This window comes from Caretta caretta, chromosome 2, assembly GCF_965140235.1.
Source record: "Caretta caretta isolate rCarCar2 chromosome 2, rCarCar1.hap1, whole genome shotgun sequence".
In the NCBI taxonomy this organism is placed as follows: domain Eukaryota; kingdom Metazoa; phylum Chordata; order Testudines; family Cheloniidae; genus Caretta; species Caretta caretta.
Window position 1 is genome coordinate 36,392,898 of NC_134207.1, and position 18,584 is coordinate 36,411,481.

Below are 18,584 nucleotides of genomic sequence, written 5' to 3' on the forward strand. Positions count from 1 at the left end.
ATAGGTATGGATGAAAGTCTTGGAGACGGGAGATATTGCGAAGACCAAATTGTGAATCTTTTCCATTTTGCCAGATAGGTAGCCCTAGTGGAGGGTTTTTTACTGCCAAGGAGGACTTTCCTGACTGGATCCGAACAGGCGAGCTCCATCAGGTTCAGCCATGGAGCTTCCACACCGTGAGGTTACGAGATTTGGGGGCTGGAGGCGGCGGTGATCCTGGGTTATCAGATCCAGGAGCAGCGGTAAGGTGATTGGGTTTTCCACGGACATATCCAGGAGAGACATGTACCAGTGCTTGCGGAGCTATCGTTATCACTGAGGCCTTGTCCCTTCGAACCTTGAGCAGGACGCTGTGAATGAGGGGTATGGGTGGAAATGCATACAAGAGGTGTCCCTTCCAGGGAAGAAGGAGCACGTCCATGATGGAGCCCTGGCTGTGATTTGGAAAGAAGCAGAACTTCCTGTTGTGTCGCGTGGTGAACAAGTCTATCTGGGGAAATCCCCAATGCTGGACGATGGTATTTGCGATATCTGGGCGGATAGACCACTTGTGGCTGTGAAACGACCTGTTGAGATAGTCCACCAACTCGTTCTGGACTCTGGGAAGGTACAACGCCTCCAGGTATATTGAGTGAGCTATGCAAAAGTCCCACAGTTTGAGGGCTTCCTGGCACAGGGGAGAGGAGTGTGCACATCCCTGTCTGTATAAAACATCGCTGTTGTATTGTCCATCATGGCCGATTCATTTGGAAGGGAAATGTGTGCTTGGAATGTCTGGCACACTAGACCGACTGCTCTCAGCTCTCTGACATTGATGTGAAGTGAGAGCTCCGCTTGGGACCAGAGGCCCTGAGTCCTGAGGTCTCCCAGGTGCACTCTCCAACCCATCGCTAACATGTCCATCACCAGCAAAAGGTGAAGAGGACACCTGCAAACTCCGCTTGAGGGTCGAGCCACCATAGAAAGGATGTGAGAACCGGTCAAGCTAGAGTGACAATTTTGTCTAGACAGTCCCAAATAGGCCAATACCCTGAAGCCAGCCATGCCTGAAGAGGTCAGAGTCTCAGTCTGGCATGCTGTACTACATAGGTAACAAGCAGCCATGTGGGCCAGAAGCTTTAGGCAATTCCTTGCTGTGGTGGTAGGGAACTGCCTAAGACTCTGTATGATGTTGCACAGGAACTGGAAATGTGACTCCAGGAGGTACCCTCTTGCCTATGTAGAATCCAATACCGCCCCTATGAACTCTATCCGCTGAACGGGGGATAGGGTTGACTTCTGTATGTTCAGTAGAAGGCCCAGGTCATCGAAAGTAGCCCTTATGAAGCTCACTTGCACCTCCACTTGCGCCCTGGAGCAGCCCTTGATTAGTCAATCGATGAGGTACAGAAACAGCTGCAACTGATGCTTGTGCAAGAATGCAGCCATGACTGCCATGCACTTGTTAAACACTCGAGGAGTCACTGATAGGCCGAATGGAAGGACTGTCAAGTGATAATGATTGTGGTTCACCATGAACCTGAGGTACCTTCTGTGGGATGGCATTATTGAAATATGAAAGTAAGTCTCCTTCAAGTTGAGGGTGGCATACCAGTCCCCCAGATCCAAAGGAAGGGATAATGGAGGCCAAAGAGACCATGCAGAACTTCAGTTTCTTTATGAACTTTTTGAGGTCTCACAAGTCTAGGATGGGCCTGAGGCTGCCTTTGGCTTTTGGTATTAGGAACCATTGGGAATAGAACCCCTTGCCCTTCAGCTCTTGAAGAACCTCTTCCACTGCCCCCACCATTAGGAGCATGTGCACCTCCTGCATGAGGAGTTGCTTGTGAAAAGGGTCAGGGAGAGGGGGCAGGAGGAGAACTGGAGGGAGTATCCCCTTTCTACCATGTGGAGTACCGAGCAATCTGATGTAATTCGGGGCCATGCAGGGTAGAAAAGGGACAGTCAGCACGGGGATGGATCCAGAGTCTGGACTGGTGTGTCACCCCTGGGCACACCTTTAAAAGTTCTGTTTCTGGCCTGAGGACTGTTTCACCTGCCCAGAGACCTGGGTTGATGAGAGGGGAGGCCCCTTTCTATTGTTCCTGTTACACCTCTTAGAAAAATTCTTCCTGTTCTGTGGGTGGTAGAAACTGGGGTTGAGGCTTAAAGTGCCTCCATTGCGTAGCTGGAGTATGCAGGCCAATGGACTTGAGGGTGGCCCTTGAAGCCTTGAGTCTATGAAGCCATGAGACAGTTTTCTCTGAAAAGAGGGCTGAGCCCTCAAAGGGAAGGTCCTGTATGGTCTGCTAGACCTCATATGGGAGCCCTGATACTTGCAGCCAGGAGCTGCTCCTCATTGCTACCCCAGAGACCATAGTGCAGGTGGCCAAATCAGCCACATCGAGGGCTGCCTGGAGTGAAGCACTGGCAATTAGATTACCCTCCTCCACCAAGGAGGAGAACTCTGTCCTGGAGTCCTCTGGCAGAAGCTCTATGAACTTCGCCATACCTCCGCATGAGCTGTAGTTGTACTTGCTGAGGACAGCCTTGTGGTTAAAATTTGGAGCTGGAGCCCCTCGGTGGAATAAATTTTCCTCCCAAAGAGGTTCAGCTTCTTAGTCTCCCGTTTTTTAGGGGATGGCCCTGGTACCCTTTGCACTCCTGCTCATTTTCCACCACTACCGCTATGGAGTCCAGCGGCAGATAAGTATAAAAATTCACAAACCCCTTAGAGGGAATGAAGTACTTTAAATCAGTCCTCTTTGCCGTCAGTGGTAAGGAGGCGGGGGTCTGCCACAGTGTCGTAGTGGTGTCCTGAATAGTATTTATAAGTTGCAGGGCAATACGGGAGGGCCCAGCGGGGGCAAGTATGTCCACTATCAGATCCAATGTTTCAGCGACCTCCTCAACCTGGATCCCCAGGTTCTGCACCACTCTTCTCAGCAGCTGCTGGAGCACCTTGCTGTCCCCCAGGGCAGGGCCGTCGAAGTTCCTGCCACTGCCTCATCAGGCAAGGATGAGGACATGGCCCTAGCAGGGAGTGGGTCCTGCTCTCTGCCCTTGGCACCAGTGCCTGGTCTTCTGGTGTGACCAGTGCCAGTGCAGCCGGTGCAGTCGGTGCCAGTGCAGTGTGGTGCGATTTGTCCTGACCCGGGTGAGGTGCCAGAGGCACATTTGATGCCAAGGCCACCGACGCCGACCTCCGCAAATGGGACTCTTGGTTCTGGCCCTGACGCTGATGGAACGCCCAGGGATCTAGAAAGGCCACTGGGCTGGAGCCTGCCATTGTTCAGGCCACAGTGCCAGATAGAACTGTTGCCTGTGTCTGCTGGACCTGGACCACCCGCTTCACCTCAACTATAGGATTCCGACTCTGACTGGGAGGACTCACTGGAGGATGACCACAGAGGGGCAGTGCCCACTGGTGCCGGGGAGCGGTGCCGGGAACTTGGGGACTGGTGTGGCTCTCCTATCTATCCGCTGGTGGAAGGTACTGGTAACCGGTGCCAAGGGAATGGTGATCAGCATGATACCATTTCCAGCTTGCCCCTTGATGGCATCGAGGGTTTCACAGGCACCTGTGAGATGGAGCTCAGTGTCCTGTTGCACCTAGGAGGGGAAGACGGCACCATGAAGGCTATGAGGTCCCTGGCAGCCTTGAACATCTCTGGCATGGAAGGCAACTGCAGGTGGTCGCAACCTTCCTGGAACGGGGAGTGCTGGGGGCCCAGACTCAACTGGTCCCATGGTGGGGCAGGAGTTGACGGAACCCTAGACGGCCATGCCAAGCTTACGTGGCCCAACATGGGTCTCACAACAGTGGTCTCCTCCTGCGCCAGTCTGAGCGTGGGTAAGCGACCCCTTTTGGGTCTCCTCTTCTTGTGGGGAACCAGGGATTGTGAACAGTGCCACCCACTGCCCTGCACAGGGCCCCTATGTGGGAAATTTTGCTGGTGCCGACTCCTTCCTCGGTGCCGACTCATGCTGCAATGATGCTGGAGCACTGCACAGTGATGTCGAGGTGCTCGGCATCGGCTCAGCTGACCCTGGGTCCAAGTGGAGATGGAGGGCAGCTTCCATCAGAAGGATTTTGAGGCGCTGGCCAAGCTCCTTCTGAGTCCTAGGGCAAAATCCTGGTGGGCTTCCCCCAAACACTTCAAGGAGGAAGTGTGGTCACTTCTGGGCACAGACATGCCACAGGCTGCACAGGGTTTAAACCCCGGGGACCAAGGCATGCCCCGGTAACGGGGGAGAACGGGAGGATGGGAAGTACCCCCAGACAAACTTCTAGAGAGAGCTAACTAACTAACAACTACTAAGACTAACTATATCAAACTAACTATTTACAGGAAAAATCTGCTAAGAGACAGAGAAGGCTTGCTGAAGCTAGAGATAACAAGCATTCCAGCTAACCATCACAGGGCCCCATGCCATGAAGGCATGATTCCAGGGGGTACCTGGATCGACCCAAAGGGTGCTGCTAAGGGAACATCTTTCCAGCTGCTGTGCATGTGGTACGCTCACACCTATTTGGAATTGACATGAGCAATCACTCGAAGAAGAAACGATGTTTGGATATTGAAGCTAAATGGTGCCGTGATAAAATGGTTATTAATTTGAAGCCCAATATGACAGGAAAATGGCTCCTTCAGGGATCCCATGGAGTAAAAGGTATAGAAGTGTGAATTCTGGAACTACCTGTAATTAATTTGATCAGAGCATATGTGGTTCAAAGCAATGTAAAGAAACAACTGGTGATTAATCCAACCCACACCCTGAATAAGGTTATTGTGAACCTCATTTTAGCAAATATCTCAACAATAGAACCCCATTTTGGAAAGTTTGTCCAGCCATTATATGAGGGCTGGAAAAATTGGATTAATCTTCATGATGTCCCCAGACCATGCAAGAAATGAGTAAAAAGGGACATACTGGAAGCATTTGGCACAGGGGTAGGGGTTCTTAATAGTATAAAGGAGGAAGTGATTGTGAATAAAATGAATTCAGTGGGGCAACACCTAAAGTATTTAGTAACATCTCTGAGGGTATCCTTAGATCAGCTAAGCTCCATACAGAATAGGGTGGCGCAGTTATTAGAGGAATGGGAGCAATCCCAAGAAAAAGATCATCTCCGTCTCTTGCAGGCTGTTGGTACCCTCCAGAGTAATGCTTCCTTAGCCCTGGCATGCATGCAAATGGAGATGTGAATTAGTGATGTGGTAAAGGACATGATTTGAGATGATATGTGAGGGATACTCCCATTGGAAATTAGGAGCATTATTAGGAAAAATTCCATCCAGATTGAGAGGGATTTACAATCCTATTGGAAAATGGTAAATTTTGCATATGATAAAAGATGTTGAGCGATTATTGTTTTACTAGTGTCAGAAGCAGAGATAAAGGGAGTCTTAATGCTAATGAGATAGTGATAGAGCCCTTGGATCATAGGGTATGGGTACAGAAGAGGCCCAAGGGTTGAAGAAAGTACAATTGGGAGTCTGCTTAGAAGAACCTGGCATTGCATATGAATTCACCACAAATACCTAGCAGCCACAGAATATATGTTTAGAAGTAATAGAGGGAAAATGTCATTATGCTGTTAATCCATTTGTAAATGAATCTGTGATTATTATGTATATGGGTGATAATTGTATATGTCTTAGAAGTTAGTGCCCAGTTCTTATCATTAAATATGTGCATCATGTATCTCATGGTCCCCATGAAAATAGATGATTTTGCCATGTTCTAGTTATTGAAGGATATGATTTTAAATTTCAAGTGCCTGAGTTGAAATACAGCCAATTAAAAATGAAATACACATTGTATTCAAATGTAATAACTGCACCCATTGGAATGAACTGCTTTTACAGATATTGCTTCAACATTCCCTTTTGAGGAATTATTTACATGCTGCTAAACAAGAGGCATGTATGGTCTTGGTTATGGTCACGGTCCATCATTCTACCCATGAAATTAAACATGTAAACAGGGTTAGCAAAAACTCAGAACACAAATGGTGGGAGACATTGTTGGTCCCCCACGGCAACAGGGATTTTTAATCTGGCTTTACCAATTGTGGTGATTTTGGTGTTTCAAATGGTGTTGGTTGTTTTGTTCCTGGTGCTGACATGCTGGATTCAAAGGAAGATAAATTCAAAGCCCATGCTTTTGCAAACCCTGGGTATCCCCTGAGGGAACCTACACGGGGTCTGGTCTATAATGAGGCAGAATCAGGGGTGAAAATTGAGAGTGCCAGCAAGAAGATTATTGCTCAGTCTCGGTCAAGAGTTTTGAGCCTATGCTGGGCCTCTTTAGTAACCGATTGAACTCATTGTGTATGTGTGTGCAGATCTTCATATTAAAGATATACAATCTGCAAAGAGGGGAGTGTTACCCAAGAATTTGTCATTCTTGCATGTACCCCAGATGGGACAGTACTGCAGTGAGCAATTCTGTATATTCATCTACTACCAGCTGAAAACCAAACATCACATAGCTAGAAAAATCTTAGGCCCTGAGAGGCAAGGCCACACAGCTGCATGTTTGCAGCTTTGCTATCACAATGGGAGGATGGGACAGAAAGTTAACAGATTATAAGTATGGAAGAGAGTCAGTGAATAGCGACATTGGTTTTAAGTGTCTTGACACATTGTTGTTATGACTACAAATGATAAGAGATAATGAGTAGTTTTGCTGAAATTAGGAAAATAGGTGACCTAATAGGAGTCACTGTAGGTTATGTGCTTTGTCTGAAGTTAGCTATAAAAGATTAGGTGAAAGTACTCCATTGTGCCAATTATTTATCAGATGGATGATCTGTGCCCACATTGATTTATTCCTGACATCCTCTGGAGAGAAACAGTAAAGTTACCACTGTTTTGGGTTCTGAAAATCCTGGGTAACAAAACCAGACAATCACTACACTATCAAATGAACTCAAACAGGAAAATAATAAAAGAGAAAAAACCCCTACCACCAGTGGGTCAACACTTTTCACTAAGTAATCATTCTACATATGACCTCTCAGTCCTCATCCTCCATGGAAACCTGCATAAAACCTTCAAAAGGCAAGCCTGGAAACTTAAATTCATAACTCTGCTGGACACTAAAAACCATGGACTTAACAGAGACACTGGTTTTATGGCCCATTACAACAATTTGCAACACATCCTGATGCCTACTAACCCTCCCTTGTCCTACAAGTGCAGAGATGCTAATTGCCCATTTCATTTTAAGTGGTCTCCTACAACTTGTCTGAACCCTTATACTTAACAATCTGTCCCACCTTGTATTTAGCTTGGAAACTCTAGTTTCATTCTCCAGACCTGAAGAAGAGTTGTGTGAAGCTTGTCCCTTCCACTAACAGAAGTGGAAGATATTACTTCACCCACCTTGTCTCTTTTGTACACGGTAGAAAAGTACAGATATTTAGATATACATGATATATGTGATCATTACATTTGAGTTGAAACAAAAATGGATGTTGAAGTCTAACACAATAATCCTGATGCTGAATAGGAAGTACAGCAGAACCTCAGAGTTACAAACTCCTTGGGAATGAGGTTGCTCATAACTCTGAAATGTTCATAACTCTGAATAAAACGTTATAGTTGTACTTTCAATAGTTTACAGTTTTGAACATTAATTTAATACAGCTTTGAAACTTTACTATGCAGAAGAAAATTCTGCTTTTAACCATCTTAATTTAAATGAAACAAGCACAGAAACAGTTTCCTTGCCTTGTCAAAAAAATTTTAAATTTTCCCTTTATTTTTTTTAGTAATTCCCGTTTAACACAGTACTGTACTGTATTTGATATTTTTTTTTTCAGTGTCTCTGCTTCTGTTTGATTGCATACTTCCAGTTCCAAATTAGGTCTGTGGTTGACCGGTCAGTTCCTAACTCTGGTGTTCATAACTCTGAAGTTCTACTGTAGAAATCAAAACTGAAACCTGATATATTGAGACTCAAACTTATTCTCTTTTCCACCATTCTAACCATCTCAGTTTTCCTCTCTATGAATATGTAAAGCCTTTCGGACACGTTTACATTCTCTCAGTGCTCCAAAATTATCAAAAGGACAAATTAAATGTAAAGTTATAAAGTAGTAACTCCCCATTCTGATGTATTTATTGACATAACATTATCGTTTATAATAGTTCATACATATTAAACATATTCAGAACAGCTACGTTTGAATATTCCATCATCCCACTGCAGTGTGTGTGTGTCTCTGTGTGTGTACACACACACACATAGACACACTCATACATATTATTACTTTATATTATTATAACATGCTGAATAAAACTCTAAATAAACTTATCATTTATTTGGTGTAATCATAGTACTTTTTCACAACTATACACTAGTTTCATGCTCCTCTCCATGCAAAATTAACTGGCAAAGGACATCTCCTCTCCCGTTACATCTAATAACTCTAAAAACATTTATCACAATCCCCACCAAACGAAAGGCAATACTAACAAATATCAAAGCAGATGGCAAAGATTCTAATACTACACAATACTCCACAAAAATGGCATGACAACAAAACAAAAGAACAAACATGACAGTGAAAGGGAAAAAAGAAAAACAACTTTTCTGTGCAAATGGACCAATTTTTCTCCCTTTTTCACCTGGAATTTAAACTATTAATTTTATTTTAGCCCCAGGAGCACATAGGCAGGAAATCATATAAGCCAATCCAACAGAATCCTCATTGTTAATAACTTTATAATTGAAGGTAACATCACCAAGTACTATCATGCGACCATGAGACCAAACATTCCTTTGTGCCTGAATATTTTTTTCTTGTGCTACCAAATAGTAAAGTGACAAAGCAAGCAGGAATTTTTGGTTTTGTTTTTCTTTTCTGCACCTTAAGAAATGCTACATTGTCTCTAAAAACTCCCTGTCTTTTTATTAAACGCACTGTTTTAATGAGTGACACAGAGCAAACGAAGACCAAATGAGAAGTTTAAAATGCAGGCTCCACAATCTCAGTACCTTCTCGCTATGGCTATGCTCTTCATTTAGAGTTGTGCTACTACACGTATCTACCCCAGAGTCTTTAACTTGAGGCTCAGACCATTCCAAGTCCTCTTCCAAAGAGTGGCCACCAAAGCACACCATTTTCTTGTGTCTCTCAGATAAGGTGTTAGAATCCGACAAAACTGCCTGCTCACTAGTTTTTCTTTTTCCCCTTTGACTGTCCCCTATAAGTGTGGGATAAAAAAAAAGGGATACAAAAAAGAAAACGTGCAAAGGTGTAAATAAAACAAAGGAAAAGTGAAATGATAAAGTAAACTGAATGGTAAGGCTCCACATGTCTCACCAAAGACATTGGGGATGCCTCACTGCTATGCCAAGACGTATGGTCCACCCAGTTGTAATCCATGTCTCCTGTGAGAATCAGACAGACAAGATAGTGCAAGTAAAGGAAAAGCGAAAGAAAGGACAGACACAGATATAACAAACTTTTAAAAATTTGTGGTTATCCTGCCTGATTCATAACCTTTGTCTGTAACACTGGCTACAACTTTTCAAGAGAAAGTTGAGACTCTAAAACAATGGTATACATGGAATGTGGAAAACTGCATGTTTGTGTGTGTGTGTGTGTGTATATACATATTCAATATATGTAACATATAAAGACTGATTCAATACCATTAACAGTTCTTTGAAATTCTTATGAAAATACCTACAAATATCACAAAAAGATGCGACAACTTAATGTGTACACATTTGAAACTTTCTGGACGCTGACGACAGTAAGTGTAACTTGCATCAGCTTTGTCAGTATTGACCTAATAATGGGTTTGTCTTGTTGGAAAGACCTTCTTGCCTTTTTCAGATCAAAATAATGATTTTTCTCTAATAGCTATAACAAAACATCTAAACAGTGCAATTCTATATCTCACTTTATTGTAATAAGCTTCAGAATGTTGAAACACCTGTCAAGAGATTATAAACCGTTAAGAAAAATAAAAGGTACAAAACACTCATAATTGATTGATATTAACTTTGCATAAAATTCATAGAAAAAATTAACATTCATGAATTAATGCAGGCAAAATTATTGCTATTGTATTGTTATCTCAAAACATGGAATTAATGGACTGTATTTTGATACATAACAAACTTTTAAAATATTTTCATAAAATATAAATGTAATTTTTATACCAGAAAGTTGACTTAGATAAACTGAGAGATACTCATACTTTTGAACAGTTGTTCCAAAGGATTAATGCTATTGTCAATAAAAATGAGTGATAATACATGACTATGTGCTATATAAATATTTTCCCATTTATCTAGGTTCTGTAAATTGTAGAATATACCTAAGTCTTTTGGCCTTATAACATTTTCCTTGTACCATAAATGTCATGTTACTATATGTGAAAATTTTTATTTTATCTTTATTTTCTTATTCAAGACCAACTCCTGCCTCCTGCATCTAGCTGCAAGTGTAGGGTCCAATAGGCAACAGAACCCATGTGGTTCTGTAATCCATGGTACAGGCCCCTGAGACACCTCGCCTGTATCTGCCTTGTACCTCAAACCATTGCTCTGTGGGGGGCTCAATGTGTGCTATTGAAACACCTCAGAGAAGTTTGGGATAGTTCACATCAGGTGACAGGGTAGAGTATGACTAGTGAGTCTGATATCACTCTGATCCACTGACCAAATCATATTGCATATGGGATGCACACATACAGATCCCACAGAACTAACTACCCTACACAAAGCTTATTCATGGTTTTGCAGGGTGATCGGGTTTAACTCTCAGTGGGGCTATTAGCTGAGCTTCCAAAGCCCTTACACTTTACTCAATGGCATTTCTCTATCTGTAACATGATAACTTTTGAACAATGCATCCCATCAATTCCAAAATTTCAGAGAATGATGTAGGCATCAATGGTCAAAACTCTACTGATTTTAGTGAAATCAGAAAACCGAAAATGGGAGACAAATGGAGCCCCAGACATCTCTTTAGAGCAGCAAAAGCCTCTAGCACTACTGCAATTGTCTATGGATCACAGAACTGGTAGATAGTATCCATTATGCCTTTCAACAAAACAATTCCACTGTTCATCTCTGCTTATCCTTCCAATAGTATAACATATTGGCATGTTGAAAGACTTCTCTCCGAGACAGAAGGAAGAATAATGGTGGAAGAAAAGGGAAAGAAGAGCATAGGGGCCCTACAGCCCATGGAATGTGTGGGGAAAATGGGGGAGCCTGATATAAAGGGGGGAGAATAGGGGATGCTGCAACAGATGGAGGGAGAAAAGGGAGCACACAGAATCCCAGGTAGGGGAGAAGAATGGAGGGTCCTGGTATGGGGGATATAGGATTGTAAGTAGCCCCTGTGATGGGGTGAAGAGTGGGATACCCTGGTATGCAGTGGAATTGTTTGGGGGGTGGGAATAGAACCCCTAGTGAGGGGATTGGAGGATACTGGTATGGGGAAAAGGATGGAATGGGGGCCATGGAAGAAAAGGGGAAGAGGGCACATACCACTCCTGGCATTGGGGGGCAATGGGAGATGCTGGTATGGCAGAAGGAAGGAATGGGGAAGACAGAGTTCTTATCATGGAGGGGAATAGAGGACATGGGGAGAAATGAAAAGGAGGTACATACAATGCAGCTGCTTTAGGGAAAGAATGGGAGAACTTGTTATGGGAGGTGGGGAGGGATACACAAAGAATCTGGAAGATAAAAGATTGTGGGGACTAGCAGGGAGACCTTGAAAAGGAGGGGATCGGAAGCTGGCACACAGGAAGCTCATATTGTGGAACGGAGGAATGCAAGGAGCATCTTGCATGTGCAACAAGCTCAGCCCGCACAAGCTATGAAATGTGCGACTCCCTAATATACAATAAGCACTGCATGAAAAACAGAAAGCTTGAAATGTATGTACACTCTTCAGTATCAATCCCTTAGCCCTGCAAACGTCTTCAAATTAAAATAAACCTCTTTATGTATACATAAAAATGGCACTGAAATAAGCCTTAACAAAGGCTTGGTTTTAAGATCCCAATGGGACAAAATTCAGGGGGAAAATATGAAAATCTTTCCTTAACTCCGTCTATACATAGCCCATATAGTGTATAAGATCCCCCATTATTCTGAGGTTCTCTGAAAAAAAGTCTTAATCAGTTCTTCTTGTATTTCTGGTCACATTTAAGATCCTCAATGATTCCCAATCATATCTGCTCAGATCACAAATAAGAAAGACTAGGGGGAGTTGGGGGGTGGGAAATTCGGATATAACTGACAACCTTACAGACTTAACTGGAATTTGAAAGTCCAGCTAAGCTCTGTTTAACATGTACATTGTGGAGATACTAATGTTGGACCCATGGTTAAAGTCAGAGTTAAACTGCCCTTAAAGCAACAGGACTACTAAATATGTGAATGGCAATACTACAACAAAAAAACCCTTCGAAAACAGACTCCAGCGGGAAACTGCTGAACTGGAATTAATTTGCAAACTGGTCACCATTAAATTAGGCTTGAATAAAGACTGGGAGTGGATGGGTCATTACACAAAGTAAAACTACCCCATGCTTATTTTTCCCCTACTGTTATTCACACCTTCTTGTCAACTGTTGAAATGGGCCATCCTGATTATCACTACAAAAGGTTTTTTTTTCTCCTGCTGATAATATCTCACCTTAACTGATCACTCTCATTATAGTGGGTATGGCAACACCCATTTTTTTCATGTTCTCTGTATGTATCCACTGCATGCATCCGACGAAGTGGGTTTTAGCCCATGAAAGCATATGCGCAAATAAATTTGTTAGTCTCTTCGGTGCCACAAGTACTCCTCATATTTTTGCTGATACAGACGAACATGGCTACCACTCTGAAATCTCATGAAAGTATCTAGAAGTTTACATATTCTAAATATTTATTATTTAAAGGTCTGAGCCTGCTGTCATTCAAATCAATAGGAGTTTTGCTTGATTTCACTGAAAAATAGGATTAGACCCTACTATGAAAGGACTTCTTCAAAGCCATGGTCATCTATCATAGGAAGAATAGTAAAAGACCAATATGGCTCCAGCAACAGCGCTTTAATGACCTGAAAATCAAAAAGAAGACACCAAAAAGTGGAAACATGGACAAATTGCTATGGAGTACAAAATAGCAGGTCAAGCACATAGGAATAAAATCAGAAAGGCAAAGGTATAAAATGAGTTACACTTAGCAAGGCACACAAAAGACAATAAGAAGAGTTTCTTTTAACAGAGAAAGATGTAGATGTAGGTCCTCTACTTGGTGAGGAAGGAGAGCTAATAACTGATTACATCAATAAAGCTGGGGTGTTTAATGTATATTTTGCTTCAGTCTTCACTAAAAAGGTCAATGGTGACCAGATACTCAACACAATTATTGTTAACAACAAGACGGAAGGAATGCAAGCCAAAATAGTGAAAGAACAGGTTAAAGAAGATTTAGATAAGTTAGATGTATTCAAGTCAGTGGGACCCAATGAAATTCATCCTAGGGTACTTAAGGAACTAGTTGAAGCATTCCCACAACCTTTATCAACTATCTTTGAGAATTCCTGGAGGATGGGTGACGTCCCAAAAGATTGGAGAAGAGCAAACATAGTACCTGTCTTTAAAAAGGGGAACAAAGACAACCTGGGGAATCATAGACCAGTCAGCCTGACTTCAATACCTGGAAAGATACTGGAACAAATTATTAAGCAATTTGTAGAGAATCTGGAGGATAATAGGATTATAAGGAATAACCAACATGGATTTGTCAAGAACAGTCATGCCAAATGAACCTAATTTCCTTCTTTGACAGGGTTACTAGTCTAGTGGACGGGGGGAAGCAGTAGACGTGATATACCTTGATTTTAGTAAGATTTTCCACTCAGTTCCCAGTGACATTCTTATAAACAAACTAGGGAAATGTGGTCTAGATTAAATTACTGTAAGGTGGGTACACAACTGGTTGAAAGATCATATTCAAAGAATAGTTTTCAATGGTTCGCTGACAAACTGGGAGGATGTATCTAGTGAGGTCCTGCAGGGGTCAGTTCTGGGTCCAGTACTGTTCAATATTTTAATTAATGACTTGGATAATGGAGTGGAGAGTATGCTTATAAAATCTGCAGATGACACCAAGCTGGGGGAGGAGGGGAATTGCAAGCACCTTGGAGAGCAGGATTAGAATTCAAAATGACCTTGACAAATTGGAGAATTGGTCTGAATTCAACAAGATGAAATTCAATAAAGATAAATGCAAAGCATTTCACTTAGGAAGGAAAAATCAAATGTACAACTACAAAATGGGGAAAAACTGGCGAGATGATAGTACTGCTGAAACAATGCGACACAGCTGCGAAAAAGGCTAATGTCATTTTGGGGTATCTTAACAGGGGTGTTGTATATAAGACCCAGGAGGTAACAGTCCTCCTCCATTTGGCACTAGTGAAGTCTCAGCTGAAGTACTGTGTCCAGTTCTGAGTGCCACATTTTAGGAAAGATGTAGACAAATTGGAGTGAGTCCAGAGGAGAGCAATAAAAATTATAAAAGGTTTAGAAAATCTGATTTAAGAGGAAAGGGTAAATAAACTGAACACAGTAAGTCATAAGAAAAGAAGACTCAGCAGGTGACCTGATAACAGTCTTCAAATATTGTGATACAGCATGGCCAGAAGACAGCAGGAGAGTGATATAGGAAAGAGATGTAAGTCCCAGGATGAGAAGAAGCCTTATTCCCTGTAGAAGGAAGAAAGGTTTCTATAGGTTAATTTAAAGCACCGGAATCCAGTCACCTGATAAAAACCCCCTGCTTCAATCAGCCAGGGGAAGGAGTTGGAGCAGAAGCAGAGAGCAGTTTGGAGAAGTGCCATGGCTGGCTAGGAGACCAAGACCCTAGGTAAAGAGACACCCGGCTTGTGCAGAGAGGGGGCAGGAAGCCCCACAAGCTGAAGAGCAGGAGAGGGAAGTAGCCCAGGGGAAGGAAGCACTAGTTCAAGTGGTTTGCCACCATCCCTAGGGTCCCTGGGCTGGGATCCGGAGTAGAGGGCGGGCCCGGGTCCCTCCCTCTCCACTACCCTTCTCTGGGTTACTAGTGGGACAGTAGATAGCCTAGTTCAGGGGCAGGAAACTGTGCCCTGAATCCCCTCTTCCCCCCACCCCCCGAAGAGAAAGTGCAGGACCCATCATAATCATGCCAGCAATTTGCCACAATATGTAAAAAGTTGTTATAAAGAAGACGGTGATTAATTGTTCTCCGTGTCCACTGATGGTAAGACAAGAAGTAATGGGCTTAATCTGCAGCCAGCTTAGATATTAGAAAAAACTTTCCAACTATAAGGGTAGTTAAGATCTGGAATAACCTTCTAAGAAAGTTAGTGTAATCCCCATCATTGGAGGTTTTTAAAAATAGGATGGACAAACACCTGTCAGAGGTGGTCTAGGTCTACCTGGTCCTGCCATAGCACAGAAGGCTGGATTTGATAACCTCTTGAGCTCCCTTCCAGCCCTACATTTCTATGATTCTATGTTCATGTAAAGTAGTTAAGTTTTAAATTACCTAAAATGTTTCCTTTTAATTTATTATCATTAAATACAATATTTCCAATATTTCTGGTATTCCTACAAATGGGAATACAGCTAAAACTGTAAATATTTTAAAGGGAAAAAGGAATTTTCATAAGAGCACCCACTGTATTATACATAAATTATTTCCTAAGTAACCATGTAGGGTGGAATTTTCTAAAGCATTACATTTGCACCCTCCTGATGGGGCTTCAATGGGAGCAGAGTTATGCCATCAGTGACCAGTGGAGAATTTCACCCATACCATATAAATATATATTTAGGGCTCTCTAGAAATTAATTGTTATTTTCCTTAATAAATGGCAAGACTCCCTTGTAGCGATATGATCTATCTTGTTTAGACACAGGTCAAAAGAGAATATCTATATGAAAGGGAAATGTATTCCATGATTCTCAATTCCATGACTTAAGACTCTTTAGTACATGAACTAAAGGCATAATAAAGTATAATTTTCAAAACAATCATTATTTGTGTCATCTATATAACTGCTGTGCTCTATATCTAGATTCTGGTCAAATTTTTCCAGTTTAGTTGCTTACATTTAGACACCTCAATGCGGATGTAAACGTTCAAATAAAACTGGCCTTGTTTTCAAAGGCTCTAAGCACCTGTAGTTCCAAAGGGCTCCAAAGGGAGCTGCAGCTACTCAGCACCGCAGAAAACCAGTCCACTTTCATTTAGATGCCTAAACATAGATTTAGGTATGGTATCTAACATTAAACATTGAGGTTTGATACTTTTGGCCAAAGTGTGGTTTTAAAATTCTAGGCACCGAACCCTGGCTTTGGTTTATGAATACTCCCCAGAAGATGCAGCCTGAAGAAGAACCAAGAGGCAGAGCTGTTGGGTCTTCTTCCTAGCTCCACCAAAACCAATAGTTTACACACGCACACAAACTTTTGAATGTAAGACCCCTGTGGAGTGTTCTAGAGCAGAGTGTCATCCTCATGCTTTTATAAGTATACCTCTGACTTCTCACAGCTCAAAAAATCCCTCCTGCACTTTGAATATTCATACTCATACTAAAGGTATCATTTGTGGTGATTATACAGGCAATCCTGAAGTAGCCAGAACACATACACAAAATAATACAAGATAATACTGCTTTTACAGCCTATATTTGCCCATTTTCAGGGTAAAACCAAAACAACCCAGGATATTTAGCTATATGACCTTTTGTACTTGTAAAAAGAATTTTATTTCCTTTTAAACTTGAAAGAACTTTTTACAGTCAACTTTTGAACACCTGAAACCAGAAGTTATTATTGACGGAGCCTCAACTACTTGTGTATATATAGCCTTGAAGACTCCAAAATTATCATGAAAAGCACTCAAGTGTAGTAGGCCTAAAAACACCAAACTTAAGTCCTGTGTAGAAGGATTAAGAACAGATACAAAAATGGCAAAAGAGAAAATCAAAGATTTTACTCAAATGTTTTAGTATAATCAGAAAAACCTGGTGCTCATTTATGATATCCTATTTGAACATGCATACTTTATTTTTATTTTAGAAGACCGGATTTTGTAGCATATTAAGGTGTAAGCCCAGATATGCCTAAATTGGCACTGATTTCTACCACATGTACTTCCACTAAAATCAGTGAGATTACATTGGGTGTAAAATCAGCACAGAATATGGTTCAGTCTTCCCAGAGTTGAGCAGGGTTTTACCCATTAGTCTCCCAGTAAAGTCAATGGAAATCACAGCTGAAACTACACATTTCAAAATTTATTTCTATATACCCGTTAAGAAAATATTTTTATTTTTTCATTGCAGCAAGCAACAATTCCAGGAAAGCCAAAGATTGTTCTGTCCATTACATATGCTCTGTTCCTTCATGCTCTCCTTTCATTTAAAATATAAAGCTCTAAATTAGGTTCTGAAAAAATTATCATAGAAATTGACCTTTTCCATGAAAAAGACCATTTAGGTCATCCATATTTTGCCCTTACCAGTACAATATGATGCATTCAAACAAATACCCTAAACACTATGCAAGTTAATGAAATAGAGCAGAATTATTATTTATTAAAACATATAAACCAATAATATCCCCAAGAGTAGTGTCTGGGAGACTACACAGTGATCAGGTGGTCATTAATGCACCCCCAGAATACCAGACATGGCAGGTACTGCCAGAACAGCATGACACCAACCTCAATCCCACCTCACTGGCATGACCTTGCACACACAGTACATGTGAGGCCATGCTGCACAGAGGACGCCATTTTGCAGAGCATGCCCCTCCCCCCCACCCCGCTGCCATGATGTCGCACACACACTATGTATGTGAAATCAGGGCAGTGGGGGCAAAACAGAGTGCTCTGATACCAGACAAAACCATGTCTGGTACTGGACAAGGAAAAATCTTACCAAAACAGGACTGTATGGCTTACAAGTGGACAAATGGCCTGCCCACGAAGAGAATAATTGCCTATTGTCATGGGAGACATTTATTGCCTTGTACACCAATAGTATTTTGAGATGCAATGAATAACTTCAATGAAATGACTAAGCATTAAACATTAAAATCTTGAGTGGGTTTATGATGTGTGAAATCTTGAAATTAAGAATAATGCATGAAAATATATAATTCTTTGCTTCCTACAGATAAAACTTGTATATCACAAATCTTTGTATATTAAGACAAAATATGTTCAATTGTCTATTCTGACTAGTGGAGAGCACCATTACTGGTCTTTGCTCAGAAATTTCTCTATCCTAACAGCAGGCTCTTTATTACTGAGAATACTGTAAGTGCATTTCATGGCTAAGTATAGTACCCAGCAGAAATGAGTCAGGGAAAAGTGTCAGGCTATCAGATACATTATATGCTTCTTTACCAACTATTTGTTATGTAAAAATGTATAGCAAGCTTTCCATACTAATTCCCAAAATCAACCAGTATATTATCAAAGACAATACAATGTTAGTTAGTATCATTATCGTAATATTCAAACTGTAAATAAATAAGTTCAGGGTTAGGAATGGGGGAGGAGGTTAA

General features: G+C 41.9%; 1 protein-coding gene across 50 annotated transcripts in view; it reads right to left on the bottom strand.

The window, feature by feature from the left end:
• RIMS2 (regulating synaptic membrane exocytosis 2) overlaps window positions 1-18,584 on the bottom strand; it is a 737,322-nt gene that overhangs the window by 338,915 nt on the left and 379,823 nt on the right. For 27 of the 50 annotated variants that reach the window (XM_075124984.1, XM_075124982.1, XM_075125005.1 and 24 more), the window contains one exon: window positions 8,992-9,200. In XM_075124984.1, coding sequence (XP_074981085.1) covers window positions 8,992-9,200 — 209 coding nt within the window. Of the gene's footprint in view, window positions 1-8,991; window positions 9,201-9,319; window positions 9,388-18,584 lie in introns of all 50 variants that reach the window. The other 23 variants (XM_075125014.1, XM_075124993.1, XM_048841444.2 and 20 more) reach the window with 1 other exon arrangement.